The sequence below is a fragment of the Etheostoma spectabile genome, unplaced genomic scaffold (assembly GCF_008692095.1).
Source record: "Etheostoma spectabile isolate EspeVRDwgs_2016 unplaced genomic scaffold, UIUC_Espe_1.0 scaffold00002169, whole genome shotgun sequence".
Classification (NCBI taxonomy): domain Eukaryota; kingdom Metazoa; phylum Chordata; class Actinopteri; order Perciformes; family Percidae; genus Etheostoma; species Etheostoma spectabile.
Window position 1 is genome coordinate 487,524 of NW_022602864.1, and position 21,948 is coordinate 509,471.

The 21,948-nt window shown below is 37.2% G+C and overlaps 1 protein-coding gene and 1 long non-coding RNA gene across 4 annotated transcripts in view; both read left to right on the forward strand.

Moving 5' to 3' along the window:
• Positions 1-8,081, forward strand: part of pik3ap1 (phosphoinositide-3-kinase adaptor protein 1) — a 36,027-nt gene extending 27,946 nt beyond the window's left edge. For 2 of the 3 annotated variants that reach the window (XM_032507318.1, XM_032507316.1), the window contains exons 8-17: positions 53-230; positions 325-387; positions 495-743; positions 838-894; positions 1,771-1,964; positions 2,057-2,129; positions 2,363-2,530; positions 4,886-4,956; positions 5,669-5,769; positions 7,412-8,081. In XM_032507318.1, the coding sequence (XP_032363209.1) occupies positions 53-230; positions 325-387; positions 495-743; positions 838-894; positions 1,771-1,964; positions 2,057-2,129; positions 2,363-2,530; positions 4,886-4,956; positions 5,669-5,769; positions 7,412-7,529 (1,272 nt within the window). In that variant the 3' untranslated portion in view covers positions 7,530-8,081. The remainder of the gene's footprint in view (positions 1-52; positions 231-324; positions 388-494; positions 744-837; positions 895-1,770; positions 1,965-2,056; positions 2,130-2,362; positions 2,531-4,885; positions 4,957-5,668; positions 5,770-7,411) is intronic. The other variant, XM_032507317.1, reaches the window with a different exon arrangement.
• A 10,496-nt stretch (positions 8,082-18,577) lies between these two features.
• LOC116675704 (uncharacterized) lies at positions 18,578-19,044 on the forward strand. Its single transcript, XR_004328513.1, has 2 exons — positions 18,578-18,609; positions 18,843-19,044. It is a non-coding gene; the product is annotated as an uncharacterized LOC116675704 (long non-coding RNA).
• Positions 19,045-21,948: the final 2,904 nt, after the last annotated feature.

The window sequence follows — 21,948 nt, forward strand, 5'->3', positions numbered from 1 at the left end:
CATATTTTGTTTTCTCAGTGTCTGCCTCTCTCTTGTGTTCTGACAAATCTAGGAGACAGCAGACATGCTCAAGTCTCACATTGAGGACTCCGTCAACACAGAAGAGGGTGTAGAAGTTTATGAGTCGATGTCAACGGCCACTGATGATATCATGATGAAGTACTCTGGTTGCTCAGAGGACATATATGAGTCAATGCTGGGGATTGACCCTGAATGTGCAGAGGATCTATGTAAGATTAAAATGTCTTCATTTATTGGTCCTAAAAATTATGACAACTACAAAAATGATGGTTAAGCTTTTGCTGATTCTGACATTTTTTCCAGATGAGGTGATGACCGCAGTAGGCAAGAACCCAGAGGAAGCTATGCTTAGGAAGTTCTTCCAAGGTATACCTTGATATATTTCAATAACTAAAGTAATGATCTCCAATTGCAACATGTATAATATAGAAAAGTATATATACAATATAGTATGGTTACATTGTGTCCTTCAGCAAAACCACATGCCAGTGTAAACCAGGACAACAATAGGCACCTTAAAAGTGAGGAAGAGGAGAAAGATAATGACTTAGATCAAATTGAAGAAGAGGAGGATCCATACAATCTCTGCCCAGAGGATATCTATGATACTGTGGACAGAAACGACACCTATGACCCAGCAATCCTGAACCGTCCACCAGCCCCCATCCCCAGACCTAAGTCTGAGTCTGACCCTGAAAAGCCTATGCCCTACATCTCTAGAGGTATTGAGCAGCCTTTTTCTCTTTCCCCAAAAATTTTCAGATTTCATAAAACTGTTCTCCATGGCAAAAAAAGATAACTCAATATCTCTGACAGTATTTTCAGATAAAACTTTGTTCCAGAGTAAAACCCTGGAAGTGGGATATCAAGCAGGTATTCTTTTCTGTTCTCAAGTTTGTTTTTTTCATTTCAAGTTGATAAGATCATTGTAAAACTATGTTTATAGTTTGTAATTGTATTTATTTATTGTAATACTATTAGTAATTAATCTCTTAGGCCGGATATCCGTTACCTTGGGCTTTCTTTATGTTGACATTTTAAACTTAAGTGGATTTCTGAGGACTATGGTTACCTGCTCCTCAGATCTCTGCAGGGTAACTCCAGACAGCTAGCTAGACTATCTTAGTTTTCTGGTGCACAACTAAACGTACCAACCTTTGAACGTACACATTTCTCTCATTCCGGAATGCTGTGTGGACTTGCCAGACCTTCCTCCACAGCGCTGTGGAGGAAGGTCTGGCACTGCTATACTAATTCAACTATAATCCAGTAATTTAATATGTATGACTTTTGATGGTAATAATTTTGCACTTTTACTTACTGTAAGTCCATTTTTTTCCTTTAATATTTAAATGCACTAATAAAAAAAAAAATTGGAAATACCCTTTAGATTGTAAATTAAAATTGTTTTTGCTGGCCACTATACAATATACTATATTGTAGTTATTTTGGTAGGCTAGCTGGCTCATTTCTGTCATACAAATATGTCAGATAGAGTTTTAAATACTGTGCTTCATACATCAGTGCTTCTTTGACTCTGCCTATTGAACCAAGGAGATTAGTTCTGCTGATAAGTACAAGGAACAGTTGTACAACTTAAAAAAAGAATCCCAAAAGAAAACAGCCTTTTATTTTGACTTGACTTTGACTTTTCTAGTTACTAGGCATGACATTATGCAAATTGGAACATTTTACAATATTCAATATACATCTGTTTTTGTTAAATGACAACCTTTTCCACCCATCCAGCTCAGCCTGTAGCGCCCGCCCCCCCTCCTGTTTATGACCCCTATGCTGGGATGAAGACACCTGGACAGAGACAGCTCATATCCCTGCAGGAGAGGGTGAAGGTGGGGGAAATTACCGTGGATGAAGCTGTCCAAGAGTTCAAGGCCTGGCAGTTTGACCATGAGCGGAGGTCCAGCTCCATACGCTATCAGCAGGTAAAACAACGATACAAACTTTACGTCTGTCAGGTGCTGATTTGTGGTCAGGAAATGGATCTAAATTTTGTGTGCTGTTTGTTATTCTTTAGGAAAATCTAAAGCGATTACGAGAAAGCATCAACAGACGTCACAAAGAGAGAGAGAAGACCGGCGAGGAGCTTGGTAGAGTATTTAGACTATTTATTATTGAAATATTTATTTTATTTATTATGACTCAAATGTGGCTAATGCAACTTAAATACAATATATCTCCACAATGAACTGTCTATAGGCATATATTACAGTTAAAAATTATTACATTTTGGACAGCATATAGCGGAAAATCACATCCTGTTGTGAAGAAAAAAAAAAAAAAAAAAGAAGCTAATATTTGATGTGGTCTCCCCCCTTTTAAGATTATGAGATAAGTGCTCCGCTGCAGAGGAACTTATACTGGGGCTCTAATGTGACGTTAGAGTGCTCTGTGTATGAGCCGGCACCCAGCATGGTGGCGGCCCCTCCTCCAGTGACTCAGAGTATCCAGAGAAGCACCTGGAAGACCGGTAGCACATCCAGCACCTCCAGTGAGTCCATGCTTTATTGTTGATTGTTATTTTTGCAACTCTATGGTCAGTGGTCAGAACAGTAACTAAACAGGAAGTACAAAAAGTGTAGGTTCTCAGCTCTTTCTTCTTGTGTTTACGTGGCTTTCTTCCCACTTTCCAATTAAATGCATGTCAGAGGCCATGTAGACTCTAAACGTTTCCAATGTGAGTGACTGTTGCTCTGTGATGGATTGGTGACCTGTCCATGGTGTCTGCACCTGCTTGCTGTTTGGGGTCTTGCTTCCACATAACCCAGGCAAGCGGGTAAAGGAAATAGCTGTGTATGCCACAGCTCATAGTGTCTTATTTGTTAGTTGTGTAGCAGCCATAAGCCAAAGAAACCCAGAAAGAATGCAGGAGGAGAAAATAAAATATACTCACATAGTGGAACTTGGGGGCACTGGTAATATTAGACGCAGCAACATTTGCAGCTGTTGAAGTTTTTAATTAAACAGCTTTAATTTTTCACTTTGTTTCATCTTGGGTAGCAGGATGTAAAATGATTGATGTTACAGTAAATCCAGTGGAATAATCTAAAACCACATTAAGTAGTAGAGGAAAGGGTCTCGACTCAGGAATGTTTCTTTCATATGGCTACTAGATCGCTATTTGTCAATAAATACATTTCTTCTTAACCCTCATGTTGTTTTCCTGTCAAAATTGAAAGTCAACACTTTTGTTGACGCTTTTTAATCAATGTTTTTAACTTTCCTTAGGTTTTCGTCCGTTTTTTTAATGTTTCTCACTTTTTGACGTTTCACACTATGTAACACTAACTTATTAACTTTAGTTTTACAGTTATTTGGGGAATTTATGGTCAATTAACCAAATTTTAAGATATTATACCTAATGTTTGAGCTAGAAAAGCAGAAATTGGGAATTATTTTGACTAAAATTAAAGGAATGTGTGTTGATGGATAATCACAGACTGGAATATATCAACTGTTAGTCAATACTATTTCAAAACACTTTTTTTCAAACTCTATAAAATTGAATAAGACACCCCCAAATTCATGAAAGTGGGTATTTACAATTGGGTAGTTAAAAAGAACATTGATATAGGAAAACAGGTCACTTTGACCCAAGGACAACATGGGGGTCAAAGGGCCTACCCTTGTCTAAAGAAAATAGTAATAGTCATGATAATGGTGGCCATTTCATTTCAAGTGAGAGACCGTTTTGGTCTGCCTCTCCTTTGTTTCACAACACTAAACAAGCCATACAGTAGCTTCCTTATTCAGTTTGGGGACCTGAACCTTATAGATCTGTTTCTCAGTTGCAAGAAAAAACAAAGAGTTTTTTAGAGGTAACATATTGGAGTTCCTGCAAATCAGAAACAACACTGTCAATTTTGTAAAAATAGTTCAGCCTCTGATCTTGACAGATGTCTTGACTTACAAACGAGTCCTGCTGTAATTGGTGCCCTATTTCTATGACGAATTTGAGATGTTAAGATCTTTTAACACTCCCTTTGAGTGCAAATTAGATCATATGGGAGATTCAATTATCAATTACTCAATTATTCAAAGACAAAATTACACAACAATTTTCCTGAAAACCCTCCAGAGAGCGATTCTGCTTGAATGTTTTCCCCTTTAAAAGAAAACTGGACTGAAATGTTAAAATGTCCCTGAAATATATTATTTTATATTCTACATATTCTATTTTAAAAGTGTGAGTGGTCTCAGGTTACACTTTGAAATATACAACAACAATCCCTCTCTTACAGCCTAACTAAAAAAAAATCCCACCGTCAGATTAATGTTTAACAAATAAGCCTAGTTTGTTAAAGACAGACTTTTAAGAAGATCTGGCCGCCTCTTATCAGATCATTAATCAATCCTCAACAGACATTTTCTGTTTAACTTGTTTTAGTTAGGGTTTTCACTACTCCTTTCATGTTTATGTTCTTTTCAAGCAAGCTAGCTTAGAATAGTATGGACATTGAACTGTTCTTTAGTATAATTTTGGGATATATGTATGTTTTATGAAATAACTGTTATTTTAATCATGTATCATTTTTTATTTTTCACAAAAAATGTAATATCAGAAAAGGGCATATTGGAAAAGCACAAACACCATGCTTTCAAAATGCACTGCCATGTTGAGAAGTTTCAGAATTTGCAGAGGGCCTCATGATGTTGGTTCTCTGTTTAATCTCGCTCTAATATCTCTCCCTGCAGTCATGTTATACAACTGTAACGTCTTTGTTGTGAGACTCAAAGATAAAATAAAAAATTCCACATTCAATTCACCACAAGCACTTACCTCTCAGAAACATGAAATCCTGTGTTTTCTTTAAGCCGTTCATTTTTCTTCTTTTCATTCCTTTAGGTACTGAAAGCAACAGACTCAGCACTCACAGCACCATTAGCTACAGCAGCGGGACAGAGCCTGACTTTGAGGTGAGCCCGAAATAACAACAATCTTCACATAGACTTAATTTAAGCCTTTTTTTCTGCATTACTGAAGCTTTACTTTCTCTTGTGGTCTTGCTTGTCTCACCCTGACCTGTAAAACATGCATGACATAGACAAAGAGTCTAGTGTTGAGTTTCATTCTGCAGTCACCAGCTACTTCAGTTCCTAAAATACATACAAGTAAAGATACTTATACTATACTATTTATAGTTTAAAGGTTTTGAAAATACTCAAATTGCAGGATTTATGTTTTTCTTTTTTGGGCAATCTTGTTTGGCATTCATTGTTTTGCACTTGCTGCTACATGGTTTCTCAGCAATCTCCTATTGAAAACCCTACTCATATCCTAAAAGTCTTACATCTGATTAAGGTATACACCTGCAACCAACAACTCATTTCTTTATTGATTCATGTTTAATATTTTTTTGATTAATCAATTAAGCATTTGGTCAAAATTTCCCTAAAGCCCAGGGTGATATCTTCAAACTGCCCATTTTGTTCAACCATCAGTCTAATACACTTCATAAATTATCCCAAAAAAAGTTGTGGATTAGGAAGTTGGTTTCCGTTGATCCAGTTATTGATTTATTGGCCAATTGTTTCAGATGGGAATGTGGAGCATAGTGGAATGTTTTTTTGTATGTGTTTTCATGTGTGTCGTCACAGTATACATTTGATTTTTTTTTTTTTCCAAAAGGACACGATAGAAGGTGTCCCTCCTCCACCACGACCTCCACGGCAGTCTGATGCTGCATCCCACAATGTTCCACCCATGATTCCTCCACGGATCCCAGAAAGGTCAGTTTAAAGTTTACTAATGTAACAATGCAGAACAACACAATATAGTTCAATACAATTGCCTGCAAAACAATACAAAGTAGCAAATGTATCGTATTGCAACAATGCAATGGCTAATAGCAATTCTAATGGTGTGTGAACGTGTGACAGAAACACACAGAGACCAATAATGAATCTACAGCCAGTGATGACTGAAAGAGGAAATGCTCACCCACCAATGATTCACAGTTGTGTGGGGAGGAAGCCAAACGTGAGAAAGCGACAAAGACGTTGATGTTCATTCTGTGTAAACGTATATAAATATCTACACAGAGGCAAAAGAACACATGCTGAAAACATTAAACATGAAATTAAAGTTCAAAGATCAAAGTGACTCTAAAAATGGTTTGATTGTCACTGCACTGAATTCCTGTAACTTTCAGAAACTCTTATCTTTATTTCTTCAGCTATTGAACATATTAAATCTATTGTATTGTAATGTAGGCTACTTTATTGTCTTTTTTGTTCATGTTACCGTTTGTGGATGAAGAATCTTTTCTGTCTCTAAACCTAAACCTGTCTCTAAAGGGTCAAATAATGACAAAGGGAAATTAACACCTACAGTACACCGTGGTAAGAAGGTTTGAGGTGCTGCAAATAGTGAGATAGTAACAGGAATCTTATTGGTGAGTGTGTGTTCTATAGGTTTTTAGTGAGACCATGTGGATGAACTAGTGAGTTCAGCTGAAAGTTAACACTAATGATGGAGTGAGTCAGGGGATTTGGGGTGTTTTTGTTTGCCTCATTTATTTTCTCAGCTGTACTGTTACAAACAACATCCTAAGTGTAACGTGATACTATTAAAAGATGCTGTGATGGGATACAATATTATACACAACAAGTAAATAAACGCAACACAGCTTGACCGATCCTGAATGATACCAAACAATCAAAATGATATTCAATGTGAAGCGACACAATGACTATGATATACTGTACCTTTTCATGTGCCAAAGGAGATTCGGATTATTAGGTCAGTACATTGGCCTACAAAGGCAAAATGCCATAATGACATGTTTATTTAAGATTGACTTAAAGACCACAACTTTGTCTTTTTGAAAATGAGTATGCCATAGAAATATCTGCCAAAACAGTAATGTTCAGTTACTACAAAACAGAACTAAAAACCAAACCACAATAACTGCACTCAGGTTAGGTAATCTGTGGACGGAAGAACTCGCCATCACACAAGCAGAGCCAACCAAACAAAACAAGAACTGTATAAAGTGAAAGCTAACTGGTGAGATAGTCATTGCTAGCTTACTGTAGCTAAAACTACAGCTACATTTACAGATTTTCCCCTACTCTATTTGTTATCTGTAAAAAATGTCATTTTTGATTAAAGGACATCTTGGTTATGGTATCTATATTCAATAGTAATTAACCCCACAATTAAATTCCTAAAGCTAACTAGCTAAGCAGGGTAAGAGTAAACACCATTTGAGCTGTTGACGTGAGTGGAATTCATGTGATTTGTTGTATTTGCTACCCAGTCAGCATTTCTGTGATTATTGCTTCTGCTACGTTTTGTTGTTGATGATCACGATGTGGACGTCATAGTTTACATAATTTACTGTATAGTCCTACATACTGTTTCCTGTAGGGTGTCAGAGAAGAAGAATGAGCGCTACATATCCTGCCCAACTCGTGCACTTCCTCAAAGACCAACTCAGAGACACACAAACTCAGCTGCACCTCCCATACCTCGCCGCCTGCGGTGATCAACACATCTACTTTTGCTGGGTTAAGTTTTAAAGTTCGGATTATTATTAGTTATTTTAAGAGGGATGGAATAGTCACAAACACAGGATTAATCAAAATAAATACACAGAGAGAGACAGTTTCTTTTCACTTTGAGTGTTTTTACTTTTATTAATTGTATGTATCAGTGTCCCTAACAGCGTAATTCAGTTTCCATAATGTGTATGTGTGTGTGTGTGTGTGTGTGTGTGTGTGCGTGCGTGTGAGTGTGTGTTCTTACTGTTATAGGTATTAATTGAATGTGTAGGGGAATAATTGGTTTTGAATTGAAATCTTAATTATATTTAATCATGCTGTTATGATGAAGTATAGGATATTCTTTTTATTGTAGTTATTTTACCTTAAATTATGTCACCATTATATATACAAAGGTATATAAAGGCCTACAATTTGGTTTTTGATATTTGTATATCTTTATTAAATTTGGAGAATTCATGCAAGTATGATAAAGTAACCTTTAGGAATTCAGTTTTATTGTATATTAGACTTGTGTAACTTTTGACTTATATAATGACGTTCCCTTATACACTTAAATGTGTTCCTGTAATTCTAGTTGTATTGATTTATTTCTTGTGCAATATGAGGTTTGGTCACTTGATGGCGCTCCATATTCTGTTTGGATCTGTATGTGAAAACTTTTTCCAAGTTGCTTGATTTTCTTTTATTAAGCATGCAGCAGTTTAATGAAATTACAAATGACTTCACTGATATGAATATAAATGAATCTTGAATAACAAAAGGGAGGAGAGACATGTAGACAAGTGTGAGGGAATGTATTCCGCTTCGGCTTCTGGTCGAAACTTTTAAAGTAAAATCTTCGCTGATAAATGCACAGCTTCAAATGAAAGATTTAAATAAAGCTTGTTTTATTTATTTGATAATTTACTGTATAGATTTATGGCTTATAACGATGCAGGTTTTCTGTGTAAAAGGCGATAAAGTATGTGTTAAAAAAACGTGTGGTACAGTTTGAGCTGAGAAAATGCATTTATGAATGAATGAAAAAACAAGCTGATGTCTGCCTTTATTCTCTACAGTTCCAGACAGAAAGGGTGTTCGGTTTTGTTGTTGGTGTTAGTTTTCTTTGTGTCATTGTTTTTAATAAATAAGATGACTTTATGCATTGATTGTTTTAGCTAAAAGATGGAAGCTTGCAATCATATTTACCAGATCTTGTTTTTTTGTTGATTTGTTTTCTTTGGCATCCAAAATTAGTTCCCAAGTGTGTCTCCTGTGACCTGTGTCACAGACAGACACAGTACCTGCGTCCTTTCAAACTTGACAGAAGTCATCATTTACTCCTTTGAGTGGTGTTAGACTTACATGTTACATGTTCTGATTTGACAAAAACTGATATTCATCAGTGTACTTAAAAACAGTTCTGAAATGCAAAATAATATCATTTTAATCATGTGATAAAACGTGATTAATCATGATTAACTATAGAAATTCAGCAATTAAATTTGCCCTTCTCAATAGAGAAGTTAATCATGTCCAGAAGAAATGGGCCAAGTTTTCCCAAATAGGTGCATACAATTCAGGGGGGATCCCATCAAAGCCCCCTGAATTATTGATTTCACCAGGGTCAGTTCAAATGTTACGATCTCAAGATGTGATAGCTAAGGCCTTGTGTCAAAAACTGTGTCCAAACTTTTGTTTTAACAGTAAGTGCTGTAGTACAACTAGGAGGAGACAAGTTATAATTAAGGTATGAATATATATAGAATATCTGTCCTGTTTTGCTCACTTTTATAAATCCTTGAGCACGAATTGCTATGATTCCTTTTCTCAGATGACCACAGGGGAGCTCCGTACTTTTCTCTCTGTATGACGAGCACGCCCGCCCGCTCGCTATTCTCCGACATGACGACCTTTTGCACAAAACTAAAGTAACGAGTCAGTTTGGTAGAATGTAAGGAGTAGAAAGTACCGATATTTGTGTTTAAAAAGTAAGGATTAAAAGTAAAAAGTCACCACAGAAACAAATAGTAATTAAAGTAAAGTAAAAATATCTGAAAAATCTACTTGAGTAACAAAGTTATATGACATTTAAACATAGAGAGAGGCAAAAAAACAGCTCCTCCATTTATTTATTTTTTTACATTGCTCTATAAACAAGGTTTTCGCCAGCAGTTTTGCCGGATATGGCGTCACACTGACAAGATATTAGCATTATACACTGTGATACAATGATCAATTAACTAATCACACAATCATTTATACCTTTGCATAGCTTCATTTAAATCTGGTGTAACTGTTTAAATGTTTAAGAAACGCATTTGCCATTATTCGTGTAACCCCACCGCGGTATAACCGCTCTGCGCTGGCATAGTTCTTGTTTTCCTACGGGGAGAGCGGTGCCGCCCAACTAGACGGAGCTCTACCCTTGGCGCCGCGCACGGCTTCGAGCGCGGTTCTTTCAGCTTTGACCTTGTTGCCGCTGACCTTTCAATGTGCAACCAATGACTGAGCCAAGAAGCAATAATGACGTCCCTGCGCTGCTCTTGCTTCTCTGCCCTGCGCGCCACTTGACACCTCTGCACGCATGTTCAACTTGGTAAGTAAAATAAATAGGTACAATTATCTCCACAGCGACCTAGTAGGTCAGTAAGTTGTTGTTCAAACCTTTCAACGTGCAGGGTAGCGGTCTAATGGGACGATGAATGATGTAAAGCGTTAATAATAATACTCCAACATGGTCCGTGTACGTTTTGTACCACATGTTGAGATGGAATAAGATAGACAATAGCAGTAGGAAAACTTTTTGGTCCGTGTAAGTTTTGATAGTTAGTTTTTTCGTTTGAACCACAAAACAAAAAAACGAGAAATATCGTTTGTTGTTTCAAACCAAAAAAAAAGAAGAAAAAAAAAGCCGTTCTCCCGTTTTGGTTTCTGAATTCTAAAAACGAAAAACGACTAAACCAAATTCAAATAACGGTCTGTTTTTTTATTTTTTATTTCTCCGTTTGAAGATCTACATTAAAAGAAGGACAGGTGGGCCTAAGGGACCCGGAAGTAATAGTAAATATAGCTTATATAAATAAAAGCCAAGCTTTTAGAACGGTCATAATATGCAACACTAATGTTATACCAGAGTAACGTTAGAAGAAAAGAAAAATCAATCAATAAATAGGCTGATATGAACCTGGACCCAAAGAAATATGTTAAAAACAGTAGTTTATTACAGTTATTTTATGTTGTGACCATCCATGTACACATCACCTGCCACATTTAATGAGTGCATTGTTTTTGTTCAATACAGTTGGTGATATAAGGTAACCTAAGAACTTGTGTGTGCAGAGTTGTTACTGTTAGCGCTATATTATATAATTAAATTAATATTCAATGTGGTTTCCACCGTAATGGACCATCAAGGGAAGTTAAAAACGATTACAAAAACAGACCAGTAGGTGTCGCCCATGCCTGCTGTGTGGGAGCTACTGTCACATGGAGATAATATAGAAATTAAGTTTTATGTTCTGTAATTTTGGAAAGCTAAACACTTTCCGTTATTTTCACTATAACTGTGCTTTCACAAATCACGTTTCTTAACCCTGCTGCTTAAGGCATTAGCCTACTCACCAAAATGAGCTCTTTCTCTTTCTTTGATTGTTTGATTCACATGCGTGAACTGTTTTAGGAGTTGACTGTAACATTCACAAATTTAAAAACGTGTCTCACATATAGGCCTACAGTCCAGCGGGGGGCGTGGCTCTAGTGTGTGTAATAGACAACAAGCAAGTGAACATACTCTAAACATTTTAATAAATAAATTGATTCATTTATTATTTGCATAAAATAACAACAGATTAAGAACAAAGGGAGCTTTCAACTAAACTTCACTATTCTGCAAGTGAACATAATAGAAAATAATTTAACAATTTAATAATTTATTATTTACCTAAAATAACATCAACACGATGGTCAGCAACAGATGAACATAATTAAATTTAACAGGCCCCCCAACAACAACCCTCCTTAAATAAAAACGACACACACTCCTGACTACATCAGTGGTGCTGAGTAGGGGTGCACAATATATCGAATCAGTATCGTTATCGCGATATCACGTTGCTCGATATCATTATTGAAAGTCTCGCGATAATTCTTTTTTTATGCGTCCCGTCCGACACGCAGACGGAGTTCTGAAGGAAAATAAAAATTGAGCGGAAGTGCGTAGGAGGGCGGAGCCAGGCTAGCGTCGCGCCTCCGCTGGAACATAAATCAGTGAAGAAATAGACAGAGACAAAACAAAGCGAAAGAAAAGAAAAGACTTAAAGAAGAGAGAGCGAAGGGAGCAAAAGAAAGAACACAAAAGTAAGAAAATGAGTGTTGCTCAGGGAGAAGACAAAATAACAGGATGAAGAGGAAACTTTAGAGGCCAAAAGTAAAGTTGCGTCCAGAGCATCAGGTGGCTCTAACGCCTGACAACGGGAGCAATATAAAGAAGGCTGCGGAACGCAACAAATAGCAGAGGCTACAATGTTTTGGACACCTGTTGCACAATGCTGTTGGTAATTATTAAATTATTTGTAACTTTCATTAAATGTATAAGGGATAGGATTTTTATTAGTGTATACACTGACATATTGTATAGATCTCGAAGCTGACACAATCATATATTTATTTTATGTGACACATTGCAATAAAACTGAAAATATAGACCATTTAAATAAACCTTTATTTCTTTTTCATTAGTATTTGTTGTTATAACTTGTTTTAATAGATACAAAGTGCTAATACATGTATTCAGGGCTGTAGTACTCGAGTCCGGTCTTGGACTCGAGACCGTTTTTCTATGGACTCGGACTTGTCTCGGACTCGCTAGTATTTGGACTCGGACTTGTCTCGGACTCGGCCACTGGTCTGGCCCAATATGACTTTGGTCTGGACCGAGTCCAAGTGTCTTTATTATGTTGATGATAATATTGGAGGGAAAGTGAAACACAGTCCAGGTGGGGATATTGTTCGGCTTTTTACAAGTTCAGACAGCTAACGTTAGCTAACGCTACGCCGGTGTTTACTAACGTTAGCGCACCAGCGTTAGCCTAGCTTACTAACGCTAGGTAAATATTACGGCTGCCTTCGGAGTTTCCTATATCTGCGTCCACGTTGTCAACATAAGACCTGTGGCGTTAGTTGGAGCCATCATTGTATCACATGAAATAAGCTTTGCGCCTACGAGATGGGTGGGTTTTTGTTACGTTATAAAAAAGCTAACTGGCTATAGTTAGCCCGTTTGTATGCTAGCGGACATTAGCTAACGTTGTTTTCTGAAAACACATCTTTCCTATTAACCCACGTCCAAATAACATTTTCTGTTCTATAAACACGCTCATTTATTTATTTTATACTGTACAACCAGTAAAACATGTCCTGTTCTGTAGTAGACATGGTTATTATTTATTTATTCATGTTGTACCAGTCCAATATGACTGTCTGTTGAAATAAACCTTGTGTTGTAAAAATTTGTTTTAATTGTTATTAATCTATTTTTATGCGTTTTCCCATAACTTTTGTAATTTTACATATGTTTAAAAATATCGAAATTAATATCGATATCGCAATATTCATTATCGATATCGCAATATCACATTTTTTTCAATATCGTGCACCCCTAGTGCTGAGGTGGAACAGGTGAATAGTTCCTGGGAATCTGCATCACAGAGAACCTGACATGGTCCTCTCACATCTCTGCGCTGGTGAAGAAAGCTCAAGTATAAGAAAGCCAAATTCCCACCCCAAGTTCTTGTCAGCTTTTACAGAGGAGCAATAGAAAGCATCCTGACTGGAAACATAACAAACTGGCATGGGATGTGCACGGCCCAGGACCTGAGTGCACTGCAGCGGGAGATTAAAACTGCTCAGAAGATCATTGGTACACATCTCCCGAGCATCAGTGATATTGGTTTGGTGAGGTGCATACGCAGAGCCCAAAAGATACTAAAGGACAGTACCCACCCAGCCACAGCCTGTTCACCCTGCTGCCTTCTGGGAAGAGATTTAGAAGTTTCTGCTGCCGCACCACCGGACTGCCGAGCAGCTTTTCCCCCAAAGCTATCAGACTCTTAAACTCTAATTCATCCTCAGCACTGCTCCACTGATCATAGTTTATTTCTGTTTACCATTTTTATAATTGCTTCTACAGTTTATTAATGTACAGTATATTGTCTGCTATGTAGCAGAAGGGAGTTATAAACTCAATATATACTTTATACTATATAACCTGTTATATTGTGACAAAATAAATCTACCCACCTACCTTTAAGAAGAATAAGGTTTTGGAAAGGTCAAGTCAAAAGTTCTGAACTTAAAAGGATTGAAAGGTTGTGGAAGGATGAGGAATCAAGCAGCTCATGTGAGGAAACCCACCAACATCCAAGAGTTGAAGCTGTACAGAGGAATGGGTAACGATTCATCCAAGTCAATAAGCAGGACTGTTCAAAAGTTACTGGAAACATTTTGTTGCAGTTTTGCTGATGTACCTAGCTTTGACAGCCTGTTTTTTATAAGGTAATTATGTTTTTGGACTTTTTGAGGACATTGTTAAATATTCCTACCTTAGGGATTCACAGTAAATGTTCTGCAGACATAGAATGTACATGCAATGCCTTTGAAAGCATGTGTTCTATATATGTTGAATAAATGTTTAGAATAATGGGAGTGTTGTATGTTATACACACAGTATACAGCACACTGGTATATCATTCTTTTGGCCAGATGGCCTACATTAGGACTTTTCTGATGTGAGTTTGTTGTCTGAGCTGCTAAGAAGCTGATAGCAGTGTTAGAGTCAGGTTAAAACAGAAGGACATGCAGGTTTAACTATGGGCTGGGGGTGAATGATGATGACAACTAAGTTTCAAATAAAATCAAAACCAAATAAAATGAACAACAAAAATACATCTGTATCAGTAATCTTGATTTAAAACAGTTACCAAATGAACAATACAGTCAGTCATTTAAATACTACCATCTGCTGGTAGAAAGGGGGGGCAGTTTGGTCCATTACTTGGAAACCACATTAAATATTAATTTAATAATACTGTATAGCGCTGACAGTAACAACTCTGAACACACAAGTTTATAGGTTACCCTATATTACCAATTGTATTGAACCAAACAATACTCATTAAACGTGGCAGGTGATGTGTACATGGACAGGCACAATATTAAATAACTGTAATAAAGTACTGTTGCTAACATATTTCTTTGGGACCAGGCCCATTTACTAATTGATTTTTTTTCTTCTAACGTTAGACCTACTCTGGTATAACGTTAGTGCTGCATGTTATGCCCGTTCTAAAACCTTGGCTTTTATTTTAGTGGCAACCTTTACTATTACTTCCGGGTCACTTAGGCCCACCTGTCTTTCTTTTAATGTAGATCTTCAAACGGAGAAATGAAAATAGGAATTTCAAAAAAACAAAAATGGACCGTTATTTGAATTTGGTTTAGTCGGTTTTCGTTTTTTGAATTCAGAATTCCAAAACACGAGAACGGCTCTTTTTTTACTGTTTCTTTTTTTGGGGTTCGAAACGAGAAACGAAAAACAGTGGTTTTCTCGTTATTTCATTTTGTGGTTCAAACTATCAAAACGTACACGGAACGAAAAGTTTTCCTACTGCTATTATCTGTCTTATTCCATTTCAACATGTGGTTAATGCTGCTGTGTACTTTTCTGGTTCAGTATAACCATGAGCTGTCGTTAAAAATGAATGCCTCATTTTAATATGACAGTGGAAATAATCCTTACATATTTAATTCTCATTTGCAGAAATGACAAAACTAAAACTGAAACTGTGCCCTTCCTGCCAGGCTCCCAGCCGGCTCAACCGAAAACTTTCTGCTTCCCAGTAAGTAAAAATAACAAAAGGAGAAAGTGAAAAATACCAACTGGTGCATCATTTAAAAAAACAAAAATAATGGCAAGATCTTAGATGCTGCCCATTTGCCAGTAAGTTTTCATAGCTCTCAAATTGCAAGACATTGGCTTCCAGATAATTATATAATTATTACAGTTGCCAGATGGGCGGGAAAATATAGGTGGGTAATAGGGGTGTATGATATGCCCACAAAATGTCTATTGAGTTACCTTTATAGTTTTAGTTGTTGCATTTCATTTTCACTGAAAAATAAAATATTTGATTTTTGTTGGGGTCTGTACTAGTGTTGGGGGGGGTAATACAGTATACCGCAGGGTCTTAAAAATAGCAACGGTATCAGTTTCAATACTGTTATTAAAAAAATGCTGTGCAGAATTAAATATTAAATGTAATGTTTTTAATGCCTAAAAATGCTTATGTGTGATTGTCATCACGTGACAGTGTGGAGGAGAGAGAGGGAGGGAAACATGGCAAGTCTTTGCATTGAGTGACCTGGTCTGGAAGAAGAACAGGACTTCTGTAGTCTGGCAGCATTTGGGACTCCGCCCTAATGAGAAGGGAGAGGTGTTTCAGTATCAGTGTTTGGTGTTCACTTTCTGAATGGTGGAGGCACAAGCCAACAGTTTGGTGATGCACGTCCTAATTTTTAATAAGTCACAGTAACACTGTATACCGTGGTAAAATAGGGAGGAGGTTTGACAGTATCAAAATTTGGATACCACCCAACTGTAGTCTGTACTAAACAAACATGTTCCCTAACATCCAGAGAATATTTGCTAACTTGTTTTCCTAGGCATCAGCGTAACATTGTATTGGATTATTTCATATGGATATAACATTTTAACTTTAAACAAAAAATTGGTGCTCCAAGGGTTTGGATATGGCATCTGACCATATTGTAATTAAAATGATGTTTCAGCTAGTTGGGCAACCCTAGGGGGTGATTAAGGCCTGGACACTCAACTGCACAAGGGTCAGCAAATCAGAATGTTTGTTCTAAGTAGCTGTGTATGTCTGTGTGCATGCGCTCACTGCATAGTTGCAAAAGATTTCCTTTAATAAATAAAGAAGAACAGAATGCTAAACATCCACATTCACATAGACTACAATTACCTGGTACCAGGTAATCACATACAGGAATGCTACAGTGCACCTGGAAACTTAACAAAAAATAAAACTAATTCCAAAGTAAGACACACACACACACACACACACTCATGGAGAGAGAGAGAGAGAGAGAGAGAGAGAGAGAGAGAGAGAGAGAGAGAGAGAGATGAGAGAGAGAGAGAGAGATGAGAAGAGAAGAGAAGGATTGCTTTGTGACCACAGTGTAGAAATGCGCATCTGGTATGAACAGCTATGCTCGCAATCAGGCACGAATCTACACTTCACGGCTATTCGCAGCAATTTTAAGTGCAGTGGTGTCTGCTGCTAATTTAGTTAATATTGGGGAAAAACGGAATGAGAATACTATGGAATATAATATTAATTGGTAACCCTTGAACAACCTAAATACATTAAGATGTGCTGCTACATAAGCTGATAAAAATACTTTCAGTATTTTATATGTATTTTGTGTTTACTAATATTCTACCCAGTTTAATTAATATTTAACATTTAACACTTGCAGAATTATTTGCTCCTGAAGACGTCGAGGGCTCCGCAACTGCACCCATCCCAGATGTTCCAGAGGAGGAGTCAGCAGGACCAGATGCAGATGGAGAACATGTTCGACATCTGGTGCCCTTGTCACCTTCTCACCCTTCTCAGCCTCTTTCTTTTCTTGCCTCCTTTCAGCCTCCTGCTCTCTCTTTTGCCTCATCTCAGCCTCTTGCTCTCTCTTCTGCCTCCTTTCAGCCTCCTGCTCTCTCTTTTGCCTCATCTCAGCCTCCTGCTCTCTATTCTGCCTCCTTTCAGCCTCCTCCTCTCTCTTTTGCCTCATCTCAGCCTCCTGCTCTCTCTTCAGCCTCCGTTCGGCCTCCTGCTCTCTCTTCTGCCTCATCTCAGCATTCTCCCCACACATCTGTCTATTATTCATCTCCCTTTATGCAACCAGGAGTAGGTGCCACAAGACGACAACAAGCTATTGAACTTAAAATGAAAGGTTAGATTAGCTGTAGTAAATAAATTAATATAAAACTGTCAATGGGCAAAAAGATGAGGTGACCAGAGTTTTAATTGTTATCAGAGATTAAAGTGGGATTTGGCAAGTGGGGGAACCTTAACACTTAACACCTTAACACTTAAGTGCAGTTTAGAAAAAACACTTTAATTGATTAGTAACTTAAAACATAATTTGATATGTCAATGTAAGCTTGCTACACTTTTGCTATAGTTTTGCTATATTGGTAGGATTGGTAGGACATTTTGCCTTTACCTGCAACCATCTGCATATAAAGGTAGCCACAATATCACAAACACAGCCGCTGATGACATTTGGAGCCAGAGCCTGCGCAGATCAGAGTTGAGCAGTAGTACCAAGGTTGTGCCAATATACCTGACCAACTCAATCACTATCAGACCTCAGCTGATACAAGGTGAAACACCCTTTCTGTAGCATTGAAAATGACAGAAGCCATCTTTGAGAGAAATTGTATGACTTTGATGTCTTTTAGGTGTACTTTGATGTTTGGCCCATGTTCCATCTGCTTACATGAGCCATTTTCATATGAACTCAACATCCTGGAAATCTAGTACAAACATGGCCCAAAGTTTTACTCGCATGCATGTAGCACACAACAGCACATTGTACAGGACACATACATTTCACCCAGTTAATGTCCAGACATTGTAATGTGGGAATGCAGCTATGGAGGGAGTGTGATTTATGAACAATGGAGATTTAGTGCTATGTGTTACACACTTCAACCAGAAATGTAATTCTTTACCATATGGACCCCAACTGATAGTGTTTCAGTATACTCAAAAACATAGAAGTATACTGTAAAGCATGCTGTAATAAGTTTTAGCAAAATGATTAATAAGATGACACATTGACTTATGCTATAGAACACAATTGTGCTTTCTCAGAAATGTCCTCAAAAATGTATTGCAAACATTACTTCCTTCTTAACTAATTCTAACTTTTGTCTACATGTCATTTGTTTTAGGGAAAAGAATAAGTAAAAATAAAGTGGAAACCTTGCTCAACATGGTAGGTCCTATACACTGGTTGTCTTGGATTGGAAACATGTTTATATACTGACAGTACTGTAGTTATGAATTTGTACATTTGTTCAAGCATGTTCCCATTGAGACTTTTGTTGTTTAAATTGTGGAATTCAGTACATGTAGCATGACATGAAGACAGAGGACATGTTCCACGTCACAGCTGAGGTTATTTTTTTAACTTTTATTTTGTGTGCTTTGTCTTTAATTTACGGACAGTGGCAAGGTGTGGGACGACACCTGGGAGCCAGCCAAAGACTATTCACAGAAGCAGTGTTCATGGTCTCACGTACAGCTTGAAGCACAGACGCACATACTGTACATTCATATGTATCATGCTGTTGCGTTTATTGATTACACTGCACTGTACAAATAAAACTGACATTTCAATTCACTTTTATTAAAAAGCCTATCAAATGTACCATGAATTTGGAGTTATTAAGGTTTATGTGAAATACTGGAGTTCAACAGTGAAGGTCTGGAAGTAAATATCTCATCTGTATTCTGCTTTGGGATTTTTAGTGTGAGCCTTAATTTGGTAACATTCCAAGGTACGCTGAACACTTGTTACATGATTGGGACACAGTAAATGCTCCTGTGGAAGCTACAACTTTGTATAATATCAATCTTGTTTTAAGGAACAGTTTTCATGTGACCTGGACTCATAACCATTCAACACTGTTCTAAAACATTGCAAACTGAATTGCATCAAACATAATAAAAACTACTGATAAAATCAATAGCTCATTTAAACACAGCGCACAAGAAATGAAAGAGTATATTCGCTTTGGTTTTGATTATGGTCACTAGACATTTCCTGCATTGACCAGGTAAGTAGATGTAGTTAGGGAATGCTAGGCCTTATCCTGTGAGAAATCTAGCACACAGTATACTGTATAAATGCATTTAACCTGTTTAGTGTACAATGTACCACTGGTGGTTCGAAATTGGAACGCACCATAAAAGGACGTTATTATTTGCATTAAACCGTCATAAACACGCTCAAGTCATACATCGTTAGAAAGCTTAAAGTCTCATGATTCCATCGAGCCCACACACAAGCAATAAGGTGACTCACAACGGTTATAATCATGTTCTGAAGTAAAGCAAGACAGACAGATTTAAGTATAAAATGAATCTGCATCCATACCTGTCTGCTCGTGTCTTTAATCACAGCGGTGAAAGATCGCCAAAAACGTTGTTTTCCTCCTTCGTAAACATGTCAAACTATTAGAATATCCAAGCCTTGTAATCCATAATTATCTGGTCCCCTCACAATCTTGTAGTTTCTGGCCAAGTTTCGACTTTCAGAAATCTAGATAGTGCATCATTTCTCGGTTTTGATCGCGTGTAACTTTTTCCCTGTGCGCGCTAGGAATCATGCCGACACATCATTGTAATCTGTGGTGCCAGCACGTTCGAATGAAGCTGGTTGCCAACCAATAGCATGATTCTATCAAGAGATACACTCAAACTAAGCCAATCATATCGTACAGCTCCCATTGGGCCCACGTGGGAAAGAATGACAGTAGAACCCACCAATTAGAACATAAGGGCATAAAACTGGCATCCCTGTATAGCCAGTAAAGAGACGAGTTGAATGGTACCAGACATGGCCAACAAAAACCTATCCCTGAGTTCACTCCAACTGTCTGAAAGCCAAAAATATGGCCTTCTTATAGCATTTCAACATTTCATCAAATTATGATTACTTATTCCTATAAATCTATGTATCTACTTATTTTAGGCATGTGTGTGAGTGATGTGGATGTGTTTTTGTATTTCAGAAGTTATGTATTTAGCACTTTTTGGGCTTTTTTAGAAATAAGAAATTAGACAAACGCACAGACATATCTGTAGAAAAACATTCATATAAAATCCATTTTATAAGCAATTTTCTTCCGGATTTTTTCTGTTCAAAGTTGAGACATGTTGCTAGGGTACTATTTTAGTATATAGCAGTTGTAATATGCTTACAGTAGTGATTTTTATTAATTTTTTAGATGATTTACTTGGACGGAAATAGAAATTCTGTGTTCTAACCTCTGTAGCTCTGTGTCAATAAGGCCTAGTGTCACAATGCCACTAGAAACAACAAGCTGAGAGTGTTAGCTTCACAATGAACTCAGGGTCATCCCAGAGGGCCAAAGCATGTGGAAACTGCAGCATGTTTTAGGGGGTAAAAATTTAGGCGAGAAAATCATATATTTTCCAGTGTGTTTCAAGATTAATGCAGAGCAGGGTTAGTGCACAGCAGGTTGGCAGGAATGAACATCTGTAGGGATAGGGCCTCTGGATCAGGTGGTAAGACTGCAGTTCCTCCTGCAACTCAGTAACACAGCAGTTCTTGAAATGCACACTTAATTTAATATGTTGTTTTGTGTACAGCCACCTGTTTATCTGTTTTTTTTCCTGATATCTGCACGTTTTTTAAACTAATATATTTTAAAGGGAAGTTTCTTTTTCAATCAACATTTGTTCACCAGCTCTTATCATGGTTTAAATGTATATCTTTTAATGTTATTATTTTGGTGTTATTGACATGGAAGCTGGATTGTTTTGTTGTTTATTGATATTTTTAAAACTCAAACGCTACATCTATCAACATTTATTTAGATGTTATCATGGTATGCATTTCTTAATTTTAATTATATCATTTTAGTCGTATTACCGGTGAAATTATGACAGTATGCTGTAAGACAGAAGCGGAGCAGGGCGCATTAAAAGCCGATATCCCGCAATGCAATGCGGGCATTCATATCAGAGAATCTGACAGTGATCAGCAAGTCTTTAACGCCAGTATGGCTTCAATGTTCATAGATTTAATCAGTGGTTTGGTCACCAGCAACAACACGTTTCTCAGTTTTGTTCCAGTAAGTTATGAACCGTAATAACGTTTTTTTTTAAACAATCGGAAAAATACTCCGGAAGTCACCTAGTACATACCGGTCGGCGACTAGAAAATATGCTAATACATAATATTTGAAATATTAATGTTTTTGTCTAACGTTGTATTTGAGGATTCGAACAATGACCATAATAAAATACATTTTCATGTATTTGTTCCATGCATTGTCTGGTAGGCCGGCGGCAATCTGAAATGGAATGAAGCACAGGAGCCGAACGAGTCCTGCCGCCCAGACAGGAAGAACTACAAGTACATTGGCTTTATAACATGTTCTAGGGCGCATTCATAGTGGGAGTTGTAGTTTTTAAATATATTGGTCTATTTCTCATAAGTAGAAGTTGGCATTGTAGAATTTTTGATGCACCCTCAGGTTTTTTAGGATGGGGAACACATTGGTTTCCTCAGATTTAAAAGAAA